At 45.5% G+C, this 23,569-nt stretch overlaps 2 protein-coding genes across 2 annotated transcripts; both read right to left on the minus strand.

The window, feature by feature from the left end:
• Positions 1-439: 439 nt before the first annotated feature.
• On the minus strand, positions 440-3,751 carry LOC123075555 (uncharacterized; the record flags this gene model as incomplete). Its single annotated transcript, XM_044498131.1, has 3 exons — positions 2,048-3,751; positions 1,691-1,939; positions 440-1,438 (listed from the first exon to the last, which is right to left on the minus strand). Coding segments are annotated over exons 1-3 (2,952 nt in total), but the record flags the coding sequence as incomplete, so codon positions are not given.
• Positions 3,752-17,696: 13,945 nt separating this feature from the next.
• Positions 17,697-18,460, minus strand: LOC123075556 (uncharacterized). The gene has a single exon (XM_044498132.1). It carries the CDS (start codon positions 18,330-18,332, stop codon positions 17,850-17,852), a length of 483 nt encoding a protein of 160 aa, XP_044354067.1. The 5' UTR covers positions 18,333-18,460; the 3' UTR covers positions 17,697-17,849.
• Between the last annotated feature and the right edge of the window lie 5,109 nt (positions 18,461-23,569).

A 23,569-nucleotide genomic window follows, 5' to 3' on the forward strand; every position in this document is an offset into this window, starting at 1 on the left:
TAGTGTGTTTTATCATTATATTCAATTTGGTAATGCTTAGGTTATTTAAAAAATGAAATGCCTTTGTAACGGATGAGTTTTCGTCCGAAACCCTGATACTTCGAAAGAGATTGTCCATTTTGTACACGAAGTGCATCCAGTTTTTGCGGTAACCCTCTCTACTTTTTTGCACATGCTATGTGGGTGAAATTATGATACCATGCCAACTTTCAACCTTTTCTGAGTTCATTTGAAATGCTTTTCAATTTCAGGGTCATTTAGCTGAAAAAATCAGTAAATGCATGAAAGAATTTGTTTGCACATAAAATTTCTTCGCGTTTCAAATGCCAAAACACATAACTACCCTAACTATTACAGAGATTCCCTCCTGGGTGTGAAACACAGAAGAAAGTGATGATAGTGAAGCCGATCACATCCCAGATCTTTGGGTGTGAAACTTTTTCTTCGCGTGTGTCCCTTTGCGCCGTAGCCATGGAAAATCTTCATCATTTAACTGGATGCTCGGGTCAATATTCACTGTGAATGGAGCAATTTCATCAAACTTTTCATAATCTTCTGACATGTCTGTCTTGTCATCCACTCCCACGATGTTTCTCTTCCCAGAAAGAACTATGTGGCGCTTTGGCTCATCGTATGATGCATTCGCTTCCTTATCTTTTCTTTTTCTCGGCTTGGTAGACATATCCTTCACATAGAAAACCTGTGCCACATCATTAGCTAGGACGAATGGTTCGTCTGCATACGCAAGATTGTTGAGATCCACTGTTGTCATTCCATACTGCGGGTCTTCCGTTACCCCGCCTCGTGTCATATTGACCCATTTGCACCGAAACAAAGGGACCTTCAAACCACGTCCATAGTCAAGTTCCCATATCTCCTCTATGTAACCATAATATGTTTCCTTTCCCGTCTTGGTTGTTGCATCAAAGCGGACACCACTGTTTTGGTTGGTGCTCTTCTTATCTTGGGCGATCGTGTAAAATGTATTACCATTTATCTCGTACCCTTTGAAAGTCATTATATTCGAAGATGGTAACTGGGACAGCGAGTACAGGTCATCTTCAATAGAGGCGTCATGCATGGTACGTGTCTGCAACCAGCCGGCGAAACTCCTGGTTTGTTCACGTGTAATCCAGTCATCAGACCGCTCCGGGTGTTTGGAGCGTAGAAAATTCTTGTGTTCGTCCATATACGGAGCCACCAAGGCGGAATTCTGTAGAACTGTGTAGTGTGCTTCAGTGAGAGAATGTCCGTCCATACATATTTTTTGATTCCCTCCTAGCGTGCCTTTTCCATCCAGTCTGCCCTTATGCCGCGATTCAGGAACACCAATCGGCTTAAGGTCAGGAATAAAGTCAATACAAAACTCAATGACCTCCTCATTTTCATGGCCCTTGGAGATGCTTCCTTCTGGCCTAGCACGGTTATGAACATATTTCTTTAAGACTCCCATGAACCTCTCAAAGGGGAACATATTGTGTAGAAATACAGGACCCAAAACGTTAATCTCTTCGCATAGGTGAACTAGGACGTGCGTCATGATGTTGAAGAAGGATGGTGGGAACACCAACTCGAAACTGACAAGACATTGCACCAAATCATTCTCTAACCTTGGTATGATTTCTGGATCGATTACCTTCTGAGAGATTGCATTGAGGAATGCACATAGCTTCACAATGGCTAATCGAACGTTATCCGGTAGAAGCCCCCTCAATGCAACCGGAAGCAGTTGCGTCATAATCACGTGGCAGTCATGAGACTTTAGGTTCTGGAACTTTTTCTCTGCCATGTTTATTATTCCCTTTATATTCGACGAGAAGCCAGACGGTACCTTAATACTGAGCAGGCATTCAAAGAAGATTTCCTTCTCTTCTTTGGTAAGAGCGTAGCTGGCATGACCCTGATGTATGCCGTCTTTTCCATGCATACGTTGCTGGTCCTCCCGTGCCTCAGGTGTATCTTTTGTCTTCCCATACACGCCCAAGAAGCCAAGCAGGGTCACGCAAAGATTCTTCGTCACGTGCATCACGTCGATTGCAGAGCGGACCTCTAGGTCTTTCCAATAGGGCAGGTCCCAAAATATAGATTTCTTCTTCCACATGGGTGCGCGTCCGTCAGCGTCATTCGGAACAGGTTGTCCGCCAGGACCCTTTCCAAAGACTACCTTCAAATCCTTGACCATATCATGTACATCAGCACCAGTACGGTGGCGAGGCTTCGTCCGGTGATCCGCCTCACCTTTGAAATGCTTGCCTTTCTTTCTTACGGGATGCCTGCTCGGAAGAAATCGACGATGTCCCAGGTACACATTCTTCCTACAATTGTCCAAATATATACTGTCGGTATCATCCAAACAGTGCGTGCATGCGCGGTATCCCTTGTTTGTCTGTCCTGAAAGGTTACTGAGAGCAGGCCAATCATTGATGGTCACGAACAGCAAGGCCTTTAGGTCAAATTCTTCCCCCATGTGCTCATCCCACGCACGTACACCTGTTCCATTCCACAGCTGTAAGAGTTCTTCAACTAATGGCCTTAGGTACACATCAATGTCGTTGCCGGGTTGCTTAGGGCCTTGGATGAGCACTGGCATCATAATGAACTTCCGCTTCATGCACAACCAAGGAGGAAGGTTATACAAACATAGAGTCACAGGCCAGGTGCTATGGTTGCTGCTCTGCTCCCCAAAAGGATTAATGCCATCTGCGCTTAGACCAAACCATACGTTCCTTGCGTCATCTGCAAACTCCTTCCCGTACTTTCTCTCGATTTTTCTCCACTGCGACCCGTCAGCGGGTACTCTCAACTTTCCGTCTTTCTTACGGTCTTCTCTGTGCCATCGCATCGCCTTGGCATGCTCTTTGTTTTGGAACAAACGTTTCAACCGTGGTATTATAGGAGCATACCACATCACCTTGGCAGGAATCTTCTTCCTGGGGCGCTCGCCCTCGACATCACCAGGGTCATCGCGCCTGATCTTATAGCGCAATGCACCGCATACCGGGCAAGCGTTCAAATCCTCGTACTCACCGCGGTAGAGGATGCAGTCATTAGGGCATGCATGTATCTTCTGCACCTCTAACCCTAGAGGGCAGACAGCCTTCTTTGCTTCGTACGTACTCTCGGGCAATTCGTTGTCCTTTGGAAGCATATTCTTTATCATTACCAGCAACTTTCCAAATCCCTTGTCAGATACACCATTCTCTGCCTTCCATTGCAGCAATTCCAGTGTGGTGCCCAACTTTTTCTTGTCAGCTTCGCAATTCGGGTACAACAATTTCTTGTGATCCTCTAACATGCGCTGCAACTTCTTCTTCTCCAAATCACTTGCGCAGTTTCTCTTTGCATCGGCAATGGCCCGACCTAGATCATCAGCGGGCTCATCTGATGCCTCTTCTTCAGCTTCTTCCCGCATTGCCGGCTCAGCTTCTTCCCCCATTGTTGTATCATCGTATTCAGGGAACCCATGGCCAGGATAGCTGTCGTCGTCCTCTTCTTCTTCATTGTCTTCCATCATAACCCCTCTTTCTCCGTGCTTGGTCCAAACATTATAGTGGGGCATGAAACCGGACTTAAACAGGTGGACGTGAATGGTTCTTGACGTAGAGTAATTGTGATCATTCTTACAGACTAAACATGGACAAGGCATAAAACCATCCGCCCGCTTGTTTGCCTCAGCCGCAAGCAGAAAAGTTTGCACGCCATTAATGAACTCGGGAGAGCATCGGTCATCGTACATCCATTGTCGGCTCATCTTCATTACACAACACCGAAAAGACCAAATTAATACAAGTTCATACATAAAGTTCATACAAGACTTAAATGCAACAAAAAAATAACTCTCTAACTAAAGAATTTAAATGCAACAACAAATGCGATCAAGATCGCAACTAAGGTAACAATTGATCCAACAGCATAATGATACCAAGCCTCACTATCAATGGCATATTTTCTAATCTTTCTAATCTTCAAGCGCATTTTCTCCATCTTGATCTTGTGATTATCGACGACATCGGCAATATGCTACTCCAATTCCATCTTCTCCCCTCAATTCTTTTCAATTTTTCTTTCAAATACTCGTTTTCTCCTAGACAAAAATATCTATGTCAACTTGATGGGCATAATTTGTCATAAACACGAAATGCAACAACTAGTTTTAAAAGAGAATATACCACATCCGAATCATAACAAGGACGAGGGCCGACGGGGACGGATATCAAAACCATGGCACTATGTATAACAAACAACGTACGGGTAAGATAATTATACGAGTAACTATATATCCAAATCACACAAACATCAATTTGGTAATGTAAAACATTCATGAACAAGAGGCTCACCACAAGGTGGTGCCGGCGACGGAACGGTGCGGGCGATCGACTATGGTTACGATGGAGATTTAGAAGGCACTAAGTAAACCACATCTACATATGCAAACTAAGTGTTATTTTTGACCTCAAATTGCATATAAATCAAATACTAGCACATATATTTCCTCCCAAATTACTAAACTCATAAATTAATCACTAACAAAGCATTGCAAGAGCTAATCTAGCAATGAGAGATGAAAGGACAAAGTTGCTAACCTTTGTGATCATTTGAATGGATGGGGGCCTTCAAATCTTGACAAATTTTGTGCAAAATGTGTGATGAGCTCGAGAGGAAGAGGGGAAGAACAGAGAGGAGAGGGGAAAGGGGAAGAACAGAGCGAGCTCGGGTGGACGAAGGGTCTATGTAGGACGACCTTTAGCACCGGTTCGTGCCATGAACCGGTATTAAAGGTGCTGGAGGGGCCCCGGACTGACAACATCCTTCCACCACTCACTTTAGTACCGGTCCGTGGCACGAACCGGTGCTAAAGGTCGGCCACGAACCGGTACTAATGAAAGCGGCTGGCTAGCCGTTGGAACTGGCACTAATGCACACATTAGTGCCGGCTCAAAGAAAACCGGCACTAATGTGCTTGACATTTGACCCTTTTTCTACTAGTGATACTTCAAAAACTAGTACATCATTGCTAACAAGTTATAACTATGTTTTTCAACAGAGAATCCCAGAGGATTGTGTGCCTCATTTGATGTATCAGAATGGCAGCCTTCGTGTTTTGAACATATATCCAGGTCATCCTACGAATCTCAACTGTCCATACCGGATTTCTCAAAGAAGTGGAGACATGCTAATCAATAAATGGAAAAATGTATGGACAGTCGTAAGGAGGTTCTTGGAAGCAAAAGGAAGCGAAGCGCAAGAATTGGAGACAGGATGATCTCCATTCTCCATAATGGAGAGTGAGGGTCTATATTGTTTTATGCTATTTTACCTTAAATAGGGTATTTAGGTCCTGCATAATACTAATGATCATGTGCTAAGAACAATTAAGTAGGGTTGGTTCGATGACTATCAGGATGATGATCGTATGACTTGTTATTAATAACGAGTAGAAGTTGTATGATGATGATTAGTAGGACTTGTTATTACGATGATGCATGATGCGAGCATGAAGAGTTATTATATATCTGTGGGTGAAATGAACATGGATTGGATTGAAGTAAAGGCAACATGCATGTGGTGCATGTCTAAAGTAGTACAATCCAAACTTGATCAAGTTAGGATTAGTATTACTTTCAACATGCACCACATGTTGCCTCACTTCAATCTAAGTCATGTTTGTGCATAATAGTAGCAGTAGCACGGAGATAAGAGAGGACACATCTCTCTATTAGCTACCTATAACAACCTAAATTAACCCCCAAAACCCTTAAACCACCTCCTTTCAAAAAAACCAGCCCCTGAAATGCTGACACGCGTGGAAGCTTATTAGTCTCGGTTGGTGCTACCAACCGGGACCAAAGGCCCTCCTGCCTGGGCTCGCCGGAGCGGCCACGGGGAGGCCCATCTGTCCCGGTTGGTATAAGAACCGGGACTAAAGGCCTAGGGCATTAGTAACGACCCTTTAGTCCCGGTTCTCCAACCGGGACAGATGGGCCTTATGAACCGGGACAAATGGCCCTTTATCTACTAGTGATTATGGGCAGTAAAAAGAGAAGGCTGCAGAGTTTGTAGTTATCATCCTGCAGCTCACTGTTGTTTTGGATAGAGCATAAACAAATAATTTGCTTGCCACCATTCGTATCTTTTTGATAATAATCCTTACCAGTTTCCTCACTGGATGCTTGTTCATGAATATCTCATTACCTCATACGCAAAAGGGCCGATGCGTGGATCCTTGCCAAGGGCATATGTACCTACAAGTAACAGGTCAATATTAGAAGCTAACAAGTGTGCAGGCCTGGATCTATATGCACTACATTATAGAACGTCGGGGGGAGTACAAGCCGAGGGATGAAACTAACCTCGTCGGAAAATGGTGGCCACTCCCGTTGTTGTCCTGCATAAGTAGTGGAAAGGCATGATAAGTACAGCAACCTTAACATCAAACAAATATAGCAAAGGTAAACAACATCATCTCCAAATGATAGCTTGAATCTGTTGGTTTCAGTACACTATTAAAGCAGATATAAAATGGAAGGCAATGTTACCGACAGCAGGCTTAACATCCATCAAATATTGCAATTCAAACTGGTATTATTGAAAATGAATAGAACGTAGGTAATGCTTAAACATCACACTGGATAAATGTGTAAAAATGAAATAAAGGGCATGTTTTAACTACACCAGGCGTAACTGGAACCAAATATAGCCGTTCAAACTGATATTGATGTAGTCGAGGGGCACAGTTCCGACTTGCACATAATGAACAACACATTGTGAATGACTGAAATAAACAAGGCATTAATGATCAGTATAACAACCAAATATAGCCATTGAAAACTGAACAGAGTCTCACTACAACCAACCTAACAAGCAGATACAAATAAACAAGGCATCTGCTTGAAAACTGGACAAATGCTAAAAAAACGACCTAACAACCAAATACAGATAAACAAGGCATCTTCTTGATAACTGGACAAATGCTCACTGCAACCAAACTAAGAACCAAATATATATAAACAAGGCATCTGCTTGATAACTGGAAAAATGCTCATTGCAACCAACCTAACAACCAAATAGAGATAAACAAGGCATCTAGTCAGTATAAACAACCAAATATAGCCATTCGTGAAACTGAAGTCGACAATTCATACTTAAACATCACATAGCCCTATTGAACAATACATTTTTGCATAACTGAAATAATTAAACATGGCACAGTTAAAGCACCGCACGGCAAATGCTACTACAACAAAGGGTACGGGTTGGCAAGCTAGAAAAGGTAAGATTTGCTGATAGGATGTTGCGTCACATTTCATGGACGAGATCCTTTCAGTTGGAAGAGCACAGACCCATGGTTCACTCTCTGATGTCACCGATGGGCTGTTTCACCTTGGAAGAATCTTCATGGGTGCCCTCCTCGTGGTCATGGTCGTGGTCGTGGTCGATGAGATCTGATTTGGCAATTGAGGATCCCAAGCCGCCGCTGTAGAACGTGTCCTTCAGAAATTACAAAATGGGCTCGATGGCGTATAAGGATCGCAAATCCTTGACCGCTTGGCGGAGGAGATCAGTGGTAGAGCCGTCGAAGAGATCGACGGCGGTTGAACCAGAGGGGTTGGGGATGGACCACTTAACCTGTGACATGGCCCGCGTGAAGCCGTCGCTGTCGATGAGCTTGATGTCGTAGCCAGCTTTCCCGAGATACAGTAATACGCTAGCCCGCTGACATGAAGCCTTCGGCATGGCAACATAGTCAACGTCTCTGCTGGCTTCCGTGGCGACGTGTTGCTCCGGGATCGACAGGTCGGGGCGAACGGTGGCCACCTCGCCAACGTCTGCCGGAGAGGCCATGATAAACCTCTTCTTGGCCGAACGCTCGTCGGGCTCCCCGAGATATGTGGTCGAGCTTAGGCTGCGACATTCTGGAGCAGGGGATGTGGATCTGGCGCATCTAAAAACTTGGGGGAGTGGGCGACGGTATGGGAATCGCTTGGTAACCTGGACTTTATTATGTAAGCTAGGAGGAACAGGCAGACCCGCAGGGGTTGGCGGCGGCGCTGGTGGCAGCCGCGAGCTAGGGTTCGAGGGGGAGGGGGCCGAGTAGGGGGGACTGCGGAGGGGGGTGTTTGAGGATACGCCGCGGCTACTGAAAATTTTAGTAATGGTGGGTGGAGATGGTGGTGGACAAGGGAGGGCGATGGTTCAAATGCCTCGGCTACTGCAATTTTACTGTAAGGTCGGTGCTGGAGGAGTGTGGGCGACGGTTGAAGTACGGCGGCTACTAAAATGTGGGTAAAGGAATTGATGCGGGGCAGGAGTGCCCAAGATCGCGACGGTTCAATAACAATATGCGTGTATGATTATTAGGAAAAGTGGCGGAACCACCGATTTTTGCAACGCTCAAGGCGGGTAGTTTGTTTTTATATTTCTAGCTAGCTGGTCTATCACACACAGTTCGTCCTAATTTCTAAATAAATTTACCCGCCTTTAGCTTGCGCAGGTGGTGATTTTACAGCGCACTTGCATCGCACATGGTTAAGCCAGTACCTCTATCATTTGCTCGTGCTTGCTCAGTCGTGGTGATTTTACAGCGCACTTGCATCGCACACGATTGAGCCAGTACCTCCACCTTCGCTCGCACTTGCGCAGTCATCCTGATTCACAGCGCACTTACATTGCACACGGTTAAGATATTATACCCGTGTCCATTGAGCGTCATCAGAGTCTTTGCAGCACAAAAAACATTGGAGAGGGTCAGAAGAAAGCCACACCAGCATGTGGCCCAAATATATATGAGTGAAAAGGATGGTCTGTGATGTTCAAAATTTCAATGCACAACTTTGACCGCGCGGGCCAATGGTTGGGCGCGTTGTCGAAGATCGATGAGAGGGGCCAGAAGTCAAGAACCACCTGGAAGTGGCGAAATATATGTAGGAATATTGGGTGTGATGTTTAAAACTTTAAATACACAATGCACAACTTTGGTGGCACCTACCTCACAAACCCGAAAGCACCCTTGGATATATCTATAATGACATAATGTCGTAGCTAGCTAGAATGCTTGGCCCACCACCTCCCACTTCATGTCAGCTGGGCGGATGCACGTAATGATACTTTGGTCATACATGCATGTCGCTATGACCTACCATAAGACGGACCAATGAATCTATCGTTTGGTCAAACGACAACAGTTCTTGTCAATAAACCGCTTGGGCCAATAGATTGAACCATCAGAAAAATCACACGAGAGGGACCACAAAACCAGCACCTCTTGCATGCGGCCCAAAATGATGTACGTTGGGAAGGGATGATGTGTGTTTTCAATATAGAATAATGTACAATTTAGATGTGGTGCCTAACTCTCGATACAAACAACAACCATGAAGGCAAGGTAGTTAAGGACGAGATACGCAGGGTACGATGTAGGTCGAACCCAGCAATCCAAGCATGTGGGAGGGAATCCTGACAATGCATGAGCTCGAGCTTTGGTTGAGCGACATGTGACAGTGTCCGGCCCTAACACGAACTAGGAGGAATCCATTCATGGCCAACACGTACCCCTCATTATTGGTCAAAGGGATGATATATATACACTCGAACAGCCCACAGATATGCGTGTCGTCACAAAAAACCGCACAAGGGTGACGTGGTCGATCAGAAGACCTCGTATACATTGCATGCGGCCCAAAAATATGTATGGGTATGGTGGTGTGTGATGTGTTTAAATCCCGAATGCACAACTTCGATGGGCCACCAACTACATTACAAGTCGAACACCGTACCTGACTCCAAACCTGGTTCAATACATACGATGTAGGTTTCCTAACTTTGAGGCTGCAGGTGGGGGGAGGGGGTCATCCCGCGCATGCGCTCAAAGTTTATTTGGTCTAGCATGGCACACATCTATACCCCTATATAGTGTGTGAATAACTTTGAAAGTTGGTCGTTGGATGAAGCAAATCCGACGGTACAGAGATGGCAAATCCGAGCACTACTGGACGTTGGATATCATCTACATTCCACCAGATTCTGCCACATGTACAATCTAGAAGACTCCATGGTTGAACTTAAGCATAATGCACAAACCTCAAAACACAAGCACTTCCCCTTTGTTATAGAATCTTCCACATCTTAATTGCCCAAACTTTTTTTCTAAAAGAATTGTCACTTTTTTTACTTTATGCTTTGCAATGCACAATTCCATGAATTTTAAAATAGGTTTTTTTTATAAAACTAATCTATTTTGAATGAGATGAACTATAAGAATTAAACGGACATCTACATCATGCATATGACTCAAAGCTTACATGCTATAGTGGGGTATTTATTCATAATTTGGTTACCAAATCTCATGCGTGCAATGCACGTGTACCTTACTAGTATCAATAGGAAACCATCATGGTCAAACCCTTCTCCTTGTTGGGTCAAAGGGATAGATTGTGTGGGCCCCCCTCATTGTCAGTAAAGGATAGTATATATACCTCGGGGAGCCCACAGATATGTGCATCGTCTATAAGCCGCACAAGGGAGACATGCTCGATAAGAACACCCTGCCCCCTATACCCTGCATACGACCTGAAAAAGGTTTATATAATCGCCATGACAGGTCAAGTCAATCATTCTTCAATTTTTAGAGCAAAAAATAACCAACAAAAACATAGTATACAAATTAGCAAAACAAGGATCCCAAGGTTTATATAATTGCCATGATAGGTCACTTAGAGATATTTATCTCTATAATGACCGTGTCATGGCATTTAAATGAAGCTTGAGATATGCAACTTCCCACCGGGTCACCCATCCTTGGACTACTCCAGCCCACCGGGTCACCCATCCTTGGACTACTCCAGCTTAACTTCTGTGTTCTATTCGACTAGGCTAGCGGATGGGAAGGCGCCCCTTGCTGATAGGAGTTGCCTCCTTGCCATTAAGGCGTTTCACGCTGGTCACCCTATGGGACCTACTAGTTCCTATCACACACATTTGTGCTTTTAGAAACTGTTTCGATATTTACATGGCCGGTGTGTCGCCGCTAGCCTTCAATGAGCACTGACACTGGTAGTGGAAAAATGATGGGAGAAGAGGCGGGAATCTGATGAGAGGAGTGACGGGAAACAGTAGCCGACCAGGGAGCATCCAACCGTGCACACGTACGATCTGTGGGGTTTGGGTTCTGGCCAATCAGAACGCACGACTCAGATCGCGCGCGCATCAGGGGGGGGGCATCGGCCACGGTTTGGTAGGCAGACGGCTTTCGTGAGTGAATCTTGTGCTATTTGAAAACATTTCGTGAGAAGAATCTCAGTTTTTAAATCCCCGTAAATCCAAAACTCACCCAAAATTCGTGAAACCTGGCATGGTGTCACGACGTGGCACATATATGTTGAGGAATTTTTTCGTCCATTTTGGCACAAGTTTTATTACAAGCCTCTTACAAACCGGAGTTTCATTCAAAGAAGCCTTGTGGTTCCGATAGGGAAATGTGTTCCCCTTGTGGGCGAAACATAATCACTGCCTCTTTTCGCCTTGTATTTTCTTCTATGGGCAACATGGTGCTGAAATTTAAATCTCTGCAAATCCAAAACTCACTAGGAAATCATGAAACTTAGCATGGTGTCACTACATGATACATATAATTGTCCAATTTGGGCGAAGCTATATTACAAGCCTCTTACAAACCAGAGCCTGTCGCAACCCTCGTGGTTCCGGTAGGGAAACATGCCCCTCTTGTGGGTGAAACGACAATCGCTGCCTCTTCTCGCCTTGAACTTTGTTTTCTACAGGCAACATAGAATAACAGGAGTGTCGTGCTGAAATTTGAAACTGTTCATGGTTCGTTTGGCCATTGTATATATTAATTAAGTTTTCTAGGCATTTAATGTAGTGCATAATTCAAATTTGAACTACAAGTACATACTCCGGTGAAGCAAAATGGGCGCGAAATCATACATGTGTCATTGGGTGCATGTTTAGGTCTGATTTAAGGAATGGGAAACATTGAGAATCTCGGTTTTTGAATCCCAGTAAATCAAAAGCTCACCCAAAAAACATGAAACTTGTCATGGTTTCATGACATGCCACATATCTACCGTGGTAAAAAAATCGTCCAGTTTGAGACAAGGCGCACACATTAATTGCCAACGAAGTCCTTTTTAAAACAAATAGCTGACACATTAATATCGCAAACGGTTGTATTATATGAACCGTGTCAAAATTTAACCATATTTGGTGGCGTGCGTGCAGCTGTTTGATTAGACGGGACACGCGCGAGAAGCCCGTCGTGCAGGCTCAACGGGATTCCTGCGAGCAGTCCGCCGCGCAGGCTCGACGGGATGCGTGCATCCTGTCCACCTCACAGGCTCGACGGGACACGTGCAAGCAGCAAGGCCGCCCGTGCTCACCGGGAAGCGAGCTCTTTGACCTCCATGCACCAGTCGTCGCCTGCGTCGCTCACAACTTCTCCATTAATGGGTTAATTAAAGCACCTGGACGGAGGGTGTTTGCCTGTGATCGCATGGCAGCATTTGCTTTGTTCGTGTTTTCAACTTGTATTCCGGCCTAATTTAAATTGCCACATAGGACAACAGATAATACGACGACAAATAAATTAGAAACGGATAATACGACCGTAAATTTACAATGGCGCACATATAATTGTCTTACATTTTCTGGATAATTTAAAATGCCACATGCGGCAAAGCACGAAATTCACGGGGGGAAGAGAAGAAGAAAATCACAGACAACGATCTGGGTCGCTACTATCTCTACGCGTCGATGGATCGCCGGGCGACGACATCCTCTAGCTCCTTCTTCAATTCCTCACGATTTTGCTTCAAAGCAGCCACGGATTCCTCCACCTCATGCTCGCGTTTGATCCGGAGCTTCCTCCAGTCACCCATCAGTTCCTCGACGACCGCTATCTGTGTCATCCCCGAGGCACTACTCTGCTCATGCAACATCTTCCAGCCGGCGGCCTCCTCCTCGTTCTCGGCGAGCGCCTTGAGGAGCTTCGCATTGTCACCCATGAGTTGCTCGACGAGGCAGGTCGCCTTGTCAACCGAGGCAACGCTGATCTCGAGCAGCTTCATCAAGTCGTCGACCAACTCCTGCTGCTTAATGATGCCAGCGAGAATGTCGTCGTCGCCGGCCAAAGACTTCAGGAACGCCAGCTCGTCGTGATGGCCGACGTGGGGAGTGCGCTTGTGAGAGCCCTCACATGCCCGTGAGAGCTCGTTCGAGGGCTCCGCGGCGCACCCGGACATCTCTGCTGCGGCTGTGGCTTCACGGCGGGACCTCTCTAGTGCTTCCGCGCCCTTAATCTTTGCTACCTGGTTATATGTCCACCCAAAACTCCTCCTATCGGTCATGGCGGAACGACTTGACAGGAAAGACCAGTTTTGTGGGCGATGATGAGAGCAACTGTGAAGTAATTTTCGAGTGGGTAGTTTTTATAGCCCGGTACTAAGTGTGAACACATATTAGTTTGATAGGTGTGAACAGATTTGCAATTACTTATTGCGTTGTAATCTGCAATGTGGCAAGAAACAAGGTCAAAATTTATTGATGGCTGAAGGTTGACCACGTGGTTGCTCGTCATTGAGGCAGCCGCGGCGCGCTCTGCTCGTGTCTGTCCGCGCATTTTACTCGCCATTGAGGCGGCCGCGGCGCGCTCCGCTCCAGCGTCCCTGCGCGCGCTCTGCTAGCCGTTGAGGAAAATTTACAATGGCAACGGCTCTGCTCGCCGTAGAGGCAAATTTACAATGGCAATGGTTAATAATTCTTAATAATTGTCTTACATGTTCAGGATAATTTAAAATGGCACATGGGGCAAGGCCCAGAAGACTCAAGACCTACATATGCATACAATTATAATAAAAATAGGCTAAAAGGCTGAGCTGGCGGTCTTCTCGGACTCCATGATCGGCATAGCACTCTTGCGGCCGTTCACTCCAAGTGTCCCGACCCGCCTCCGCCTACGGAGCTACTGGCGCTGGGACGCTCTTGGGGCAGCTGGGCCTCTTCCGGAAGAGCTTGACAGCGTGCAATCGCACACATGCTTTCTCCGCGAAACCTCTCCATTTCCATTTCTCTGGCCTGGTAGCAAATTCCGTCCATCACCTGCATCCTCAAGATATCACGTTGGCCATGTTCTACTTCATCGGGGGCGTGAACTCCGCCAAGGATGCGCTCAAGCCTGGCCACCACATCATCTGGATCGAGGTTGACACGGCTATCGCGGGCAATGATGAAGTCGTAGGCTGCCTGTGTCTTGACTGAATCGCAGAGGTCCTCTGCCCATTCCTTGCGGGGCATCAGGCTCTCGATGAGCACTGGTGACGGCGGCTCTCCGGGTGGGTCGTCGATCATGCCGCCGAGCAGGTCTGGATCTTTTGCACGGTGGACGGCAAACTGCTCATCACACCTCCTCTACAATATGTCGATTGTGCGCCCAAGGACTGTCACGCCGATATCGCTGCCGATGGGCCATGGTGCCTCCACCGCCTGATGAAGCTGTTGCTCCCTGACGTGCTCCGGCTCGTTCTCCTCGCCGAAGATGTAACGCAAGTAGGCATCAACGTCGAAGGTTTGGTCGATGCCTGACATGCTTGAAATAACTAATGGTAGATGGGTGAGGACTAGATCTGCGCACAGTGTCACGACGATGCGTTGCCGCCTGGGTTATATGCAACAATTCATAAGCTGGTGGCGAGAAACCGATGAGGGAAGAGGCGTGGATTTTACAATTCACCCATGTGGAGCACGGGAAGTATTCGCTGGAGCGCGGGAAGACTATGTGGAGTACACACACAACCCGAATACCGTATCCGGTGCCACGTGTTATTTATCACACAAGTGTTAACATAAGGAAACGTATGTGTAACTTACTAATCGTCGCACATGAGTACTCGCAGACGCATCGTGTGCGATACTCCTAGCCACCGCAAGCAACTAGTTTGTATTTTTCAAAGTTTTTTTGTACACACAGAATCCACACGAACTAACTGTATTAACCGTTTGTGTTGTAATTTCTCATCGCAAACAATTCATATGAGTCGGCTGCTTGCCTCACACACATCTTATTAAGTTGAACCATTTATGTTGTGTTCCCTAATCGAAAACAGTTCGTCTGAGTGAACCGTATGTCGTATATTACACACACCTTGATCTGGCTAACTGTTTCTATTGCACACTCTAATAGCAAATAGTTTATCGGAGCAAACTGTATGCCGTATATCGCACACACATTGATATGACTGCCCGTTTCTGTTGTTCTGCCTCATCGCAAACAGTTCAAATGAATTAACCGTGTGCCCTGCATCGCACACACAACTAAAATCTGAACCGTGTTTGATGGCTCCGCCATCGCAAACGTTTTGCACCTATTTTGACGATTTTTTACATCCCCTTTTGCGATTAATGCATCACACACAGTTTCGTCAAAGGGTCTCTGATCGTAGTGTCGCGTTAGCAGCATCCTGCAGTTGTGAAGAGAAAAGGGTTACTAAACACCGTCAAGATTATTTCATTTTTAAGCCGGTTACTTCAAGTTCTGGAGCTACTTAAATTAATTGTTAACGAGGTTGATGTGTAAGTTACAAATCAGAGTCCAATTGACACTCATGATCGGATATGCTGGACATAGTAAATGTTGCAGAACAAGCAAAAACATATCAAATTGGGAGCTACCACCGGACAAGCATGATGAAGTCGACACTTTTATATATCCGAGGGACCATATCAGCCGAGAAGTGCCCCCAAACACTCGTAATATTAATTTATCTTTTAAGCACCGCCAAATGGGAGACGACTTATTTTGGTATTGCATGATCATATATGTTGATGTCATCTTATTGGCAACTGTAGAGGTAAATCTAAACACATACAACTTTATCCATGTTTTGGAACATGTGGCACATATTAGAATATGATAATAGTTATTTTTTTGGTCTAGAAAAAAAGTTATGAACTCAACTTGGCCCCCCTATACCAAAATCCTGACTCCGCCCCTGATTGGTTATATTTGGAAATGGTGATTTTTTTTTTTGCATCATTAGCTTGTTGAAGAGATTGCTCGAATAAACTTGGACTGATTCTTCACGGTGAAAACCTAGATTCTAACCTTGGCGGTTGGATCCGGTGACGACGGCGCTTGGGGTTCGCTCCCTTCCTGAAGGAGTTACTGTTGAAGAAGTTTGTTGTTCATGTGGTGTCAGAAGATGGTTGGTGCGGATATGGTCATTGCCGATCATGGATCTGATCACTTTTTTTTCTAGGGTGATCAATGCTAAATGAAGTTTAACTCCTCAACAAAAAAATTCTAGGGAGTTAATGATTTTTTAGGGGAAGGGCCAGAGATACTCTTAGTTATACTATAATGCCCTTCCATCTAATAAACTTGGTGCTGTTGGTTTTGAGCAATTTAAATTATACTCTGCATTTTACTATTTTTACCGAAGTTTATAGGACATGAGCTTATTTTTAGCTTTTTTATTATTCGACCGTCAAAAATGTATTTGATGGATGTTTCAGAATACAGTACCTCTTATGCCACATAATTGAAGAAATTGGTCAAAATTGAAGACCTAAAAGCTCGTGCACGCCCTGTAAACCCAGACAGAGTGAGTAATTGTTGCACTGAAATGATATCATTCGATTTGTCATAGATCACTCCATCTTAGTTTTTGCGGGAATCCAAAGTTTGATAGTTAATTCCGGAGGCTAAGAGTGACGAGTTATTTTTGATGTATTGGAAACAGGAGCGCGTAAATTCGGGTGAGATGCTGCTTCCTTTTTTTTTTGAGGGAATGCTGTCTTGCTTCCTGGTGGGGGCAAAAGTGCTACCGGGCCCAACATAGGGAAGCAATCGGGCTACAAAAGTTTGGCAACAACTGGGCCTGAGCCCAGTTTTTCTTCCTGTCAACAAAATTTTTGTCCTATCCGCTTAAGTCAATTTGATGGAGAGGCGTCTCACTCTCACTCTCACCTGCCAACATCAATGTGGAGAAACTGATTAGCCAGATCCATCACGAATCATTCTCCATCAATCTAGCTACCCCAGCGGTCCAGCCAACTGATCACTGTTCGTGATCGATTATTGATGATCGATGCTGAAAGGGGGACACCACCACTTCCGTTCCGTGATGTGCTGGTACGGTACTCCTAAATAAGTAAATTAAGAGCACTAATTTGTTGATACTTGATACTCCCTCCATCCAATAATATCGGAATTTGCCTTGGTATCTAGATTGTTGAAGACAACTCATTTAAGTAATTGTGGCACATAGATGATGTAGGTAATATACTTCTCAAATTTGGAGAATTAAAGAGAAGAAAAAGGACCAAGATTTACATACTGGGCTATCAGTTGACGATAGCTGACGTTGCAACTCTATATAGCCGGTTGCTGGTTATACTATAACCCTGCTCTAACTCAAGGACAGCAAGCAGGTACAGCTACGTACGTAAGTACCATCCATAAATATAATAATCTAATAGCTTCTGAGTGACCTACCAAGTGCCAAATGCACGCGTACATGCTCAACAGCTAGTAGTTACTTAGTTCTCAGCATCAACCGTTCATTGAAAAGTGAAAACTAACTGTAATTAACACAGGGTAATCGAGCTACGTACAAATTCTTATACTAAGCACTAGTGAAAAGTAATTTAAATTCCCTTCACACATTATTTATTATAGAAAGCACTAGTGAAGAGTTATTTAGTTTCCCTTTACAGATTATTTTGGACACAGCAGGTTTGATCCACATCTCCCAGTTACACAAAGCAAACCCACTTGCTTATAATTAAATCATGCACAAGACAGAACAAAAGCAAACAACTCGCTCTCTGTACAAGTAGAGCTAGGCGCGGATCAAGCCGTGCACGGCGCCGGCGCCGGCGGCCTTGCCCTTGACGGCGAGGTAGTATGGCAGGAACGCCCCCTTGCCGACCCCGGCCGCGGCGGGCGCGGCCATCGACGGCGTGACCTGCAGGAACATGTAGTTTCCGGCGAAGAGGTCGGCCACGCAGGGCCCGCCCTCCTTGAGCCTTGTCACCACCCGGGTCACCGACGCCCGGACCCTGCCACCCACGGCCGCTGCCCTCCGACGCAGCGCCCGCGCCAGGCTCGAGATCCTCAGAGGCCTGCCGCGCCGGCGCGGCCCGGTGCCTGAGGATGACCGGCGGCTCCGCCACGTCCTCCTGCTGGCGATGATCGCGGCCGCCGCGTGGCGGTAGTAGTGGTCCTGCGCGGCGGCGACGGCGTAGTGCGCGTCCTCCTGGTCGCTGGCGGGAGGCGGTGGGGGCGGGAGCTTCTTTAGCTTTTGGTAGGCGAAGCTGCTCATGGTGAGGTAGGAGGAGGACGGCGGTATGGCGAGACAGAGAGAGGGTGCAAGAAGAAGTGAAGAAGCAGAGAGTGTACGTAGCTAATTAAGCTAAGCCAGGGCTGGTGGCTGTGGCCGGTGATGAATGATGGCTCAACCAAACGTGTACTACTACTCTACTACTAGTAGCCAGTGATCTGATGTCGCGGGCCTTACACGTTGCTGTGTACGCCATGGCCCATGGGTCCGTGACAACGTCGCATTGCCGACCGAGACCGGGAGCCACCATCAACCATGCATGGCTGGCGAGATCGACACTACCGGCCGGCCAGTTCTGTCCATGTACCGGACAGGCAGCGAGCTTAGGTACGTGAAACGGACACGCACATGATCTTTGCGTGAACCTGCTAAATTCAGCTCGTACTCGAGCGTGAACGTGGTATAGCTCAGTTTACCGGAGTTGCGTGTGCTAGTGCTACGGATCGGCTGTCACGTCGGCTAAGCTCGTAAAGCTGGGTTGGTGATCGGGACGGCGGCGCGCTGCGGGGCCGGAGTTAAGGAGGGCGCAAATGTGGTTGGGGCGATGGAATGGATGGATGGGCAGGGCACTGTTTTTCAGAAGGACACCGTTTGTTGGCTGCTGATTCGATCGGACTGCTGCGCGATGCTCGCATTGATGTGCCGCGCCGGTCGCACTGCTGCTCAGTTACTCGCTGCCAGCCGGCGGGCCGGCCGGCCGCCGGTGGCCGGTCGACGGTTGTATGTTGTTGAGGCATCGTTTCGTCGGTTGGTCTCCACGTGCGTCCAAAGGGGTGGCGGTCGTGCGCACTGTGCGTCCATCGGTGGCGGAAGGACGTTCGGATCGGATCGGACGGGCCCGGCGGAGATGGATTGACGGCGACACCGCAGCTGAAGCGTAGCGCGCGACGAATCCAATCGGGTTGGGTGGCGGCGCTGGCTGGCCGTGTTCCTGCGCGTCGCAGCAGCAGCGGGTGCACGTCGCGAGCGCGGGCATGGCCGAGACCTGCTGTAGGACGCAGTAGGCCGCTGACATGTGGGACTGAGAGCAGACTGGCCTACATGTCTTTCACCCAATTGCAGAAACTGGGTTGATTTGCTTACATCAGATTTACAAAAAAGTTAGAATATCTTCTTTTTTACGTGCAAAAAAAGTCAGAATATCTACTTCTCTTTGTGAACGAAGGAAGTATAGATCTTATGACAAAGCAAACATCGGTATACACCAAGAGAGGGTGAGGAAATCCTTCAAAAAAAAAAGAGGGTGAGGAAAAATGTTAGGTTCTGAAACCCTGCAACAGAGTACCGGCGGGCACAAGCTAAATAACCTGTACATAACCTAACATCACATTGGCTGTTTACTATAACTAGTCGTGAACCCGTGCGAATCGCACGGGCTAGCCTACAAAGTTGAGTGAGAATTAGAATTTTATGTCCTAATCAATTTAAATTCACTAAGTGGCATGTTTGGTCTGCCTAGTTCCTATACTTCCTCTGTTTCAATTTACATTGATATTAGATTTTTCATAAATCAAAATTTTATAGAGAACAATCTGAAAGTTTACAATAAAACAATATGTATAGATGATGTGAAAATATATCCAGTGAGAAATCTACAATAGTATGCTTTCACTTTTGAACAGAATGAAAGTAGTTGCCAACAAAATCTAAAAATGTGCAATCATGTCTACCATGATTATTGCGTCATAAATATCACGCTTTCTAGTACTCTTGCGATAGTCATATGATGAACCGAGAATATATATTTTTAACTATATACACTAAAGTTTATAAACCTTAAATAGACTACTTGTGATGTAGTTGTCATGTCCTGTTCTCAGTTACTTTGTACAGAACCATGAAATAGAACAACACACTACTTCAATAGTGTGCTTCTATGTCACTGGTATCTTGTATCAGTCCGGTTTAAAAAACTCTAGGAGAAACTTTTGTCAAAATATAACAATCCCAAGATCAAATCTATGCAATTGGACAGTCTCCTTCAAGAATCTGAACCATGACTTGATGCACATTGACTACGACAGAGGAGCAGATCAGGACGCCTGAAACAACTTTTTCTCCATGTACGTCAAGGTCACAGAAGTCAGGTCATGATTATGTGGCAAATCGATCTTATGGGCTAGTGACGCAGGAGAAAGCTACATAAGAATTCTGGTAGGTTCAAACATTCGAAATGAGAATAGGAAATAACCTGTGGTAGCTCGAATACGTGATAATCAGACCAAGTTCTGAAGGAGAACTTATCATGTGGAAATACTACTTTTCATATTTAGACTTTTCATCTATGCTAGATTTTACACTGCCACAAATCCATCTCCTCCACGACATTATTCAATATCGTCATCGCCAGACGGATTTTACATGTATTCCAATTCGATGTAGTGGAAAAGGTAAATGTCACAATGGAAGATATATAGATGTACTAAATCAACGATACTTCTTTTGAGACGCAGGAGTACTACGAAGGTAGAGAATAGAGATTTGTAATTTAAAGGAAATATTGTGATAATTCAATCTATAAATTGTACTGTATCATATTTTATTTCGACTGTACCTGCTGTAGTCTATCCTTCACAGATCAACCAACACATACTTCGTTTCATGCATATATATACGCTTGCAGAAGTGCATGGATTGCATACGTCGAAATTTCTACGTCGAAATTTCTATGTACATTATGATTGCATACCTCAACTGGATGTATGAAGTCCTGATTTTCCTGGTCTATTGGACTGGACGGCGACAGTTGTAGCTTGCGGAACCACGCGTCCGGCAGCTCTGCCCTAAACAATCCCAGGTTGTCTCATGCCCCTTGTGTCCAGAATGCTAGGCCTCCGTTGCTTTGACGGGCTATAAATTGTTTTATATAATGTATATACCATTCTGTAAAAATGGAAGAAACGGAATTACCACTAATTAGAACTCAGAACAGTTAGAATAATAAGTATGAGAAGTGAAACATCTTGTACCATCTTGAGTGGTCTTAATTTTTAAAGCAGTTTTTCTCCTCAAATGATACAATAGCATTGGCTGGACGTACAACTGTTTTGGGAATTTTTCTTCAGACTCCATCATAGGCTGCTCCTGTCCGTTGCTGATGTGCAGAACGCAGAACCAAAGGATGCACATCGGCTGTCTTGCCTGGAAATTGGTTGCCACACCAGTCGTTTGTCCCAGCAAGATCCATGGGTACCAGTTCGTGTGTGTGGCCTGTAGCCCCTGTACAATATGTTGGTGTGGCTCTCTCATATCTATTTTCTCCTTATCCTCTCGTTGAGTCATTCTGCCATGCAGCAACATACACGGTATACTTTCATCATGCGGGCCTTACCTAAACCTCCGTCTAAGTGGTAACGGCCTGCCGTTACGGCACTGCAACTGGGTTGAGCGGGTCCATGTACGTTTGATTGATCGTGGCCATCGGTATCATCAATGCAATTCTGTGCTAGCCTCCCAGCCTCAGTATGATCTGCCACATGCAGGCTTAAGGAATAAATGAATAGAGTTAATGAATTCCTGTGTATTGCACATATAGCTGATCAAACCAACTTGATTGAATTACCTTGATTTTTCAGCAAGTGAAGGAAAGTAGAGCCCAACAACTTACCTCCTAGCTGATCTCCTTATATTAAGTAAAATACGTGATGCAGGCAGCTAGATGCATGCATGCTTTTATCCATCTGATGAGCATATGCAGAGTAAGCCGGGTATCAGGGGAAGGTAATTAAGGATGTGTAGGTGGGAGGAATCGAGGAAACCTTGCTCCTACCGACGGCCTCTATGTTGATGCATGCAGGAACACGATGACGTGCTAACGTGGAGACATACGACAGAGAATCGTCGGTCATCGCCGTCCACGACGGCGTCGTGCATGACGCGTGAGGAGAAGAGCGTGTATACGTATGACATGATGTATACTGCATATTTATATGGACGTACCAGAACATACTTATATGGTGTACCTTAAGCTAGCTAGATGAAAGAAGAAAGATGAAAGAAGGAAGAAAAGAGAAGAAGGCGCATCCATCCATGCCATGGCCTACCCTTGATTGATCAATTTTGAAGCGTACCTGGCTTGCTAGCTAGCTAGATGAAAGAAGAATGAAGATAGAAGATAGAAGAAAGCTCATCCACCCATGCCATGGCCTACCCTTGATAGATCAATCTTGATTTGCTGAACGGGATAGAAGGCTAGGGGCGGACATGGCGGTGGCGTACATGGGGCGTGAGGAGAAGAACGCCTCTAGAACGATCTATTTTGTTTGGCTCATTGAAAAGCTGCGTTGGAGATCAACCAATCGTTGGTGAGATCGGAAGTTTTTTTTTTGGTGACCTAGAGATATTGGGAGAGGGGAGTCGTGAGAGATTGGGATCAAAAGTTTTTTTTTGGGGACCTAGAGATATTGGGAGAGGGGAGTCGTGAGAGATTGGGAGAGAGGGAGAGCGCACATATTCATCTTTTAATTAACGTCAAAATTCATAGAATTAATCTACACCGTAATAACTCGGCCCCACCAGATTAACGGCTCCTAATTATTGATTAACGTGAGAATTTCTAGGGAGCCACTAATTAGTATAGGTATAGATAGGTAGATAGATAGATAGATAGATATAGATAGATAGATAGATAGATAGATAGATAGATAGATAGTAAACATATGTAGGAGACACCAATCAGCATTAAACACGAATAATTTACTACACCCTCCGTTTACAAATATAAAATGTTCTAAATTTTTTGTCAATCGGATGTATATAGAAAGATTTGAGTGTATTTGTTCCTTCATTTCAGGCCGTATGTAGTCTATATTGAAATATTCAAAACATCTTACATTTGTCAAAGGAGGGAGTAGTTAGTTGAATGTAATTAGAATGAGCACCTTTCTCTTTTACACATAACTGCTATTCCTGTCAACAAATATGTTTTTTTTGTGCTCCCATTATATAGAGTGAAAAAGGATCACGTCCAATCGGCTGGCTAGGAACTCCGCCGGGTAACATCCCTTTCCTTCTTTATCCTCTTCCACCGCCCCCCTGAGGTTGTCCTGGATTAAGGGGTGCCAACCTATACGGCCTACTGTCTATTGGCCGAGTTGATGACCTGCCGATCACCGGAGAAAGGACTACCGAAGCTATGGCCCTCTGTGTGAGCTGGATGGAAACCTCAGAAGACTTGGCGTGTACTTCAAGGAAGGTGCTGATAGCTGACGTGTTTATTC

The sequence above is a fragment of the Triticum aestivum genome, chromosome 3D (assembly GCF_018294505.1).
Source record: "Triticum aestivum cultivar Chinese Spring chromosome 3D, IWGSC CS RefSeq v2.1, whole genome shotgun sequence".
Taxonomy (NCBI): Eukaryota; Viridiplantae; Streptophyta; class Magnoliopsida; order Poales; family Poaceae; genus Triticum; species Triticum aestivum.